Here is a 7,586-nt window from a genome sequence, read left to right as displayed (position 1 = left end):
TCTTTCCCCCTGTTTCTCCCTTATGTTTCCTACAGACACCACTTTTCCCTTCTATTTTGAACGTATGTAATATTGGAGAAGACTGCTTTTGTCTACGATACATATTTCCACAGTTTTATCTTCTCTCTTCTAACACGCATGTGTAGAACCAGAATGTTACTGAGAATACAACATAGACAGACAAGAAATAGTCATGTTCTCACCTTTTACTGAGACTAAGCAAAGCCCTTCTCAGTGATAAAATGGGTTCTTTTGCTCTGTAAGAGTTTTGGGTCATTTCAATACGAGCACACCAGTTCAGGGAATCTCGACCATGGTCACCATCTGCTTGCTGAAACATTGGTCCAATACTATGTTCCAACTCACACAGCATATGCAACCTGTGTTAGCAAAATAAAGGCAAAAAATTGTTGAAAATTGGTTGCTGTTTGAGATATGTGCAAGTTTTACACAGCTTTTGCCATTTTCTTTTTAAAAGCTGGCCATATAAGTAATTTCAAATAGTAGGACTTCTTCTAAAAGCAAAAATGCAGCAAAACCAAATACACAAAATCAAGGATTTGTAAACTGATTAGTTATTTTCTCGCTATTCCTTTGCCAAGCTGCTGAACACAGAGACAATGAAGATCACTTGGAAAGGAAGTCAATCTGTAGGAAGAGTATTTTTATCTATTACTTTTAGCAATAATTCTTCAAAAAGTCTGATATTTTCAACAAATACTGTTTTAGCGGCAATATACTATCTGTTACTTAAACACCTCCTTTACAATAAAGTTAGTCCATTTATTTAAAAATACCATTATTACTAGCTGTCACTGTAAAGCTGCAAAGCTGAGAGCTTGTAAATGCCCAAGTTCTCATTGACAGAGTGTAGTGGGTATATCTGACAGAGAAACAGTGACTGTTTGAAGGCTTCGAAGCAGCCCACATCAACGGCTAAATCTAACTATTTTGAAACGCTTCTTTCTCAATACTCAAACTCCATTTCCTAAATAAAATAACACTGAAAAAATTACCAACACAAAATAGAATTAAGAAGTAATTAAGAAATATATACTTCAACTGACTAGTTTCATGTGATGTCTTGCCATAAAGCTGCATTTACAGTGCAGAGGAAGTATTAAGCCTTTTTCATTAAAAAAAGGCTACTCACTTGTTAGTCTACTACAGCCAACTTCAAAATTTATTAAAAAAGAAAAAGTAAAACTACTGAAAAGGGATGGGGTTTTAATTTTACTGCTTCTTGTTGATAAAAGAAGGGAGTGCTTTTAGGCCACCATACAGATTAAAAGCAATGCTCTTAAGTTAATGGAGTTACTGGCCTATATGTACTATTTTAAGCATGGAATTAAATTGTTGATTTTTATTACCTGATGTTTACATAAACTTGCTTGCTGATTTTGAAAGATTATACCCAACAGTTTCATTGTGAATATTTTTCATGGGGGATAAATATAAATTCCCAATTAATCAAAAGGTTTCCAGTTGGGTGAGTTAAAAAAAAAAAAAAAAAAAAGAGGTGTCAGAAAATGCACATTTGTACCATTTATTGTGGAAATGGAAAATTCTTGCTGCTGCATACTTGATTGTGTGATTTCTGGATTTGACAATAGTGACATGAAAACTAGAAACCTGATAATGTGTTCATATCCTCGTTGATAGGATCCTCTTTCAAAGCTTGCTGCTGAAAGGGGTACAATCTGTTCTGCTCGAACAATCTTGAGTGTTTCATAAAAAGCTGCTTCATTTTTCTTCTTGGCTGATAATAATAAGTGTCCTAATCTGACACTCCAAGTAGTGGACTTCACATCTTTGGGGAGAAAAAAACAGCCCCTCAAACTCTGTTTCTTTAAGCAGCTTAATCTGAACATGCTAATTTTGTCTTAACATACTACTGGAAAAGTAAGTTTTTCTCAGAACTAATTAACTGAATTTTAGAAATACTGTATAATTCCACCCCACAATCCACCCCCCCAACAAACCCAGAAGAAATTTGGCCTTACACTTGCTTGAAATTTCTACTCAAAGACTATACAGTTGTCGTGGTTTAACCTGGCAGGCAGCCAAATACCACGCAGCCGCTCACTCACTCCCCCCGCCCCCCCCCCAGTGGGACGGGGAGAGAATCGGAAGGGTAAGAGTGAGAAAAACTCGTGGGTTGAGATAAAGACAGTTTAATAGAACAGACAAGGGAGAATAATAATGATAATGATAAAATATACAAAATAAGTGATGCACAATGCAATTGCTCACCACCCGCGCTGACCGATAACCAGGTAGCGATCGGTACTTCCTGGATCACGCCTACCATTCATATACTGAGCATGACGTCACATGGTATGGAATACCCCATTGGCCAGCTGGGCTGGCTGTCCTGATTATGTTCCCTCCCATCTTGTGTACCTAGCTCAGTCAGTAGACATGGGAGCTGTCCTTGGACTAGGAGGGTACTTAGCAACAACTGAAAACATCAGTGTGTTATCAACATTCTCCTCATACTAAATCCGAAACACAGCACTAGCAAGAAATTTAACCCTATCCCAGCCGAAACCAGGACAACAGTTTACAATCAAATACATTTACAAGACTAAAAAATTACAATAGCTGCCCCTTGATTCAAGATGATTAGACTAAAACATACACTTGTTCAGAAATGCAAAGAAGTATTCATATTTTGATATCGTGATAACTTACCTGAAGCCAAATAATTTTCCAGTAAATCCCATCGCGACAGTTTCCAGGCTGCTTCCACTCTGTAAGTGTTCAATTCAGAAATCCATTCAGACCTATTAAAAGAAAACGAAGGCAATAAAAGCTTTTGTTGAACTCAATTTTTTTTTCCTTTCACCCCTCATTATGTTAGTTCTACATTATATTAGCAAATATTCTTTATATAAAACTTCTCTTACTTGAAAAGAAGCAAGGTAAGCTTGCTTCTAATAAAATTCAGTAAAACCAAAGGATATGCATTGATAAAAAATAATAGCTGTGCAACACAATCCCACAAATTCAATTTCCAAGTAGTGTATTTACCTTCTATGGCACATTTAAAAAAGTACCATCTTCCAATTCATTTATCCTATTAGGCTACAGAATAGCTATGGAACAAGTAACATGCAAGACAATGAATGACAGATTCTATTTAACAAATTAAAGCACATATCAACACTATACACAGTGCAGACAAGAAGTACTAACATTTCAGGAAGTCTTGAAATTAATTTATAGACAATGCACTTAAAGTTTTCTCGCTTCACATTGCTAACTGGATATGCCTGATAAGCCTCAAACGCTTGATAATACGCAAAAATGGCTACTGAGACTTAGGTGTAACACAAGAGCTTCATATTACTCAAATAAACATTGTATTAATGCTTATAGTACCTGTTCGCAAGCACTCCATTGACCTGAGTAATTACAGTAGATAACTGACCAAGGCCTAACATGGACTTCACTACACCATGATAATGAATAATCTAGAAGTAGGAAAAAATAAACAAAACACAAACACCAAATGAAAAAAACCACACATACATTCATGAAATTCATGGCAGTCTGAAGAAGGAAATATGCCCATTTGGATGCTTTTTATAATATGAAAAGGCATAACCAATTGCATCATAAGCTAAAAGAAAATTAAAAATTAAAAAAAAAAAAAAAAAAATTCTATGATTACTGAAGAACTTAAATCACCATAGGCAATTTTTGAAATGTGCCTCACCACAAGTGTAGTTTGATGTTAATTTATTAATACCCATACCAGAGCTGTCAGTAAAAATTTGATTTAAAGAAATGAACAACAATAAGAAGGAAAAAGTCACAGGAAGGAAATAACCCCAAAACCTAAAGCGATTTCACTCTTCATAAAAATGTCTTCCATACTCTGGGAATGAAGTAGGGCCATCAAAACACTCTGTCTACTATACCTGTTAACAGCTGTGCTAGATAACCTCCGCGTCACAGGGAAGGACAAGAAACCATAGGGATATCCTAGCCTCGGAAACTTTTTATCAATTTCCATTAGAGAAGTATTTCAAATATAGAAAGGGTAATATGTGTCTTCAACTTTCTTTTTGCATTTATCACCACATGTCTGGATATTCACTTTGGCATATGAAAAGCGTGATGGTTTTCCAGTACAGCTCAGCTTTACAGTACCTTATACTTATATGCTCCAAATAAAGGAAGGGAAAGGGGGAATGGAAGACAAATAATTATAAGTTTTCTTTAATCATTTTCCAATTGCTCTTGTATTACGAACATTTTCCCTGGAAGTCAATAATCAAAAACAGTAATTACTTTGAATAAAACCTGTGGCAACTTGCTTTAATAGTTCTCTTGGCATGTACCAGTACTGACTGATACTTAAGCAATCCAATTCCAGGTCTTCCCAAGCAAAGGCTGAACTTTACTTGGTAAGCTATCCTAGCAAAAAACTGGGCATAAGCATCCAACTACTAACCCAAGCCTGCAAATTACAGTATAAACCCAATACAAGGTTTGTTTCAGTTCATAAGACACTTCCAATAGCAATACTTATTCAGCAACTGCCACAGTATACTCCTATGTTCCCATTTTACTTACATATTCTGAAGAGGTATTTTTGGCTTAGTCTTGTGTTAGTTAAGAAGATTAAAAAAATAATAATCATGTATATTTAAAAAAATATATCTATATAATGAATTTGTCTTGTATTTACCTGATCAGGTTCCAGTTGGATAGCCCTATCATAACAGGCTGTCGCATCTCTTAACAAGCCAATACTTTCATGTTCAAGGATTTGTTCTTTGAGAGATGGTTCTGCTTTCCTAATTGCACTCACCCCAGCTACTCCATCTGGCTCATGCATAGCAGCATACAATTTCTTTATTCAAACAGAATTGGAAATGGACATTAAAAACAACTCTAAGACAACAAGAAGATATTTTATATATAACATCTTCTTGAAAATGGAAAACAAACTACTCTGTAGGACTTCTTGGTACTAAGCTTTCATGGAAAATGCCAGTTTTGCTGGGCTACTTCCAAAGTTGAGCCCTACTTTTGCTTAGCATATTATAATACTCATGATCTCATATTATAGAAAGAATAAGAAAGAATAACATGTCAAGTTACCCGAAACAATCTGTATAAAGGACAAAATAAATATCCTATTATTACATGATAAAGTTGTATAATATGAAGCTGCAGATTACTTAAGGTGAAAAAGCAACATACTAAGTTTTTCAAATTTGAAATGTCACTGAGAAATATAAACCATAAGGACCCACAAATAGGCCCATCCCACAGGTTAAAATACTTCTTGAAAAGAATTTAAATTGTTTTCAATACCCTTAGCATTAGCTCTTTCTCTGCTTTAGAATAAGCCACTTAGCTTTCCTTCAAATGTGTTTTGGATTTTTTTTTTTGTTTTTTGTTATTATAGCTGGCTGTGTTTTCTCTGACAAAAGGCACAGAGTTAACCAAAAGCAATAAATGCTATACTTTCAACAAAAACACACTTAACTATTTTCAGGATTCTACAGTCTTTTATTATACAGAAAGCTACTCCTTCCTTTTCATATAAGAAGCATGCCAAGCAAGGGGAAATACTAATACTGCTGAAAGACAGACGACTAAACACTTGTATCCAACGGCAAGAGCCTGACTATATCTTTCTTTCTTCCCATCTCAAAGAAGAATTTGACAAAGCTTTATTAATCTATGTCTATTTTCATTTTAAAATTAAAAAAAAAACCAAACAAACAAAAAAACCCAAAAAGAACTTCAGAACCTGAAGAAATCCAAGATGCTCCTGAATATTTTGTTTCTTCTCTGTGATGAATGATTCAAAGTGCATCACAGCCCTTGTGTAAGCCTTAGAGCGAAAGGAAGCCACAGCTAGTGTATCCTGAGGTATGAGGTCTAGAAAACGTGTCACGTTTTGATATTCTCCACAGTCCTCACTTGATGCTATAGGAAAAAAAACATTTTAAAAAGTCTGTCCATTGAGGTTTCATTTATAAGAATTACCTTATGCATCAAAATTCAGTTAATTCATTTCACAATTTAGTGAGATAATCTGATTAAATTAAGAACATATTTTTCTCTTCTGTCAAAAATAATTTATTTAAAACAATCCTGGTGAACTTTCTACATCTTGCAAGACAGCATAGAATATGTTAAACTGAACCTTTAGAAAACTACCAAGAAATTAACATTTCATTTTTTTATTTTGAATCTGTATTTCTTACAATAGGCGTTCAAAACCATGGATTTGGGGTGGGGGGTGGAAATCACAGTATGACAGTAAGAAATCATAAAGCAGACTACCATATTATAGTAATATTGCATTCTTAAATGGTCATAATGTGAAGTGGCAAATTTAAATACTTATCTGAAGAATGTAAACATCACTTTAAACAAAATAAGCATCACTCACTTTTTAGATCACCTCTGTCTTTGCTAGACTTGCTAGTATTTTTCTCAGCAATAAGCATTTGAAACTTATGTCTAGCCCACTGAGTTAAATGATCAAGCATGGAGAACACCGTCTGTGTGCTCAGCTGACTCAGATCTGATGCACTGTCTTCAAGTCTCCTAGTAGACTGGTCATCGTGTTTCAGAACAGCCATAATCTCCACGTAAACCTGCACAAACATTAATATGATAAGAGACAGAAGTGCCATACAGGCATCAAAATAGTAGGAAACAGCAATTAACACTTAAATCAAACTAAAATACTAGATATTTTAATTGAGTATTTTAATAATTTTGGACTTATTTGCAAGCTTTGTTTGTCCCACAATCTTAAGAGGAAGAAATTGCAAACCAAGTAGCAGTTGTTGTCAAGAGGTTCCATACAGGGAGAAATCCTTTGAGAAGCAAACCTTTGGATTCAGAATAACCATCATTACTGGAATTTTAGGTTTCAAAACTTAATGAATGCTACTGCACTTCTGCTGCAAATGCAATACTTCAAGGTTTGATAAGAGTCAAGTTATATACTGGCTACCAGATCACAGATCTACTTTTTTCTTATATTTAAGTAAATGCCATGCCAAAAGACCTGCTTCCTGTTTGTTTTAGTCAATGGAATATGAGTTAACATACATAGCAGATGCTTATTGTGGATGTACTTGTTCACATTAAAAAAAAATCATCACACACCTCTACACACCCACAATGTTTAAACACAGATATCTTAGCTGTGAAATTTCAAATTAATAGAGTATAAGTTATATTTTTCAGTCTCTTAAACTTGTGCTAAAGCAAAACAAAGGAAAGCAGACTGGATGATTCTCTTCTTTCCTGTCCCTGCTTTGCTACAAGATGTCTTTGAATCCTGCTTTGCATGAATCTGGTAGCTAAATAGTTTTTCCACTTAAATTGTAAGTGTATGTAAGTGAGAGAAAAAATTATGGGTCTGAATTCTTAGAAGTATACAAGTTCAATTTATTCCCTGTTTGTGTGGCACTCTTCTCCTCTTTGTACCACTCCAGCTCTTGATGTTACTGCAATCATAATTAACTGCATAGTATCTCGTCCTAGGCCCTACTGAAGAAATAGATGGAAATCCACAGAAAAGCAGTTAAACACAAACTTGT

At 34.8% G+C, this 7,586-nt stretch overlaps 1 protein-coding gene across 1 annotated transcript in view; it reads right to left on the bottom strand.

Moving 5' to 3' along the window:
* Positions 1–7,586, bottom strand: part of ATR (ATR serine/threonine kinase) — a gene marked incomplete at its 3' end in the record, with an annotated part of 40,779 nt that overhangs the window by 10,191 nt on the left and 23,002 nt on the right. The window contains 7 exon segments of the mRNA XM_009582167.1: positions 204–380; positions 1,633–1,810; positions 2,695–2,786; positions 3,385–3,476; positions 4,700–4,864; positions 5,774–5,952; positions 6,422–6,629. Of these exon segments, the coding sequence (XP_009580462.1) occupies positions 204–380; positions 1,633–1,810; positions 2,695–2,786; positions 3,385–3,476; positions 4,700–4,864; positions 5,774–5,952; positions 6,422–6,629 (1,091 nt within the window).

This window comes from Fulmarus glacialis, unplaced genomic scaffold (genome assembly GCF_000690835.1).
Source record: "Fulmarus glacialis isolate BGI_N327 unplaced genomic scaffold, ASM69083v1 scaffold34917, whole genome shotgun sequence".
Lineage (NCBI taxonomy): Eukaryota > Metazoa > Chordata > Aves > Procellariiformes > Procellariidae > Fulmarus > Fulmarus glacialis.
This window is presented reverse-complemented; position numbering and strand designations above follow the sequence as displayed.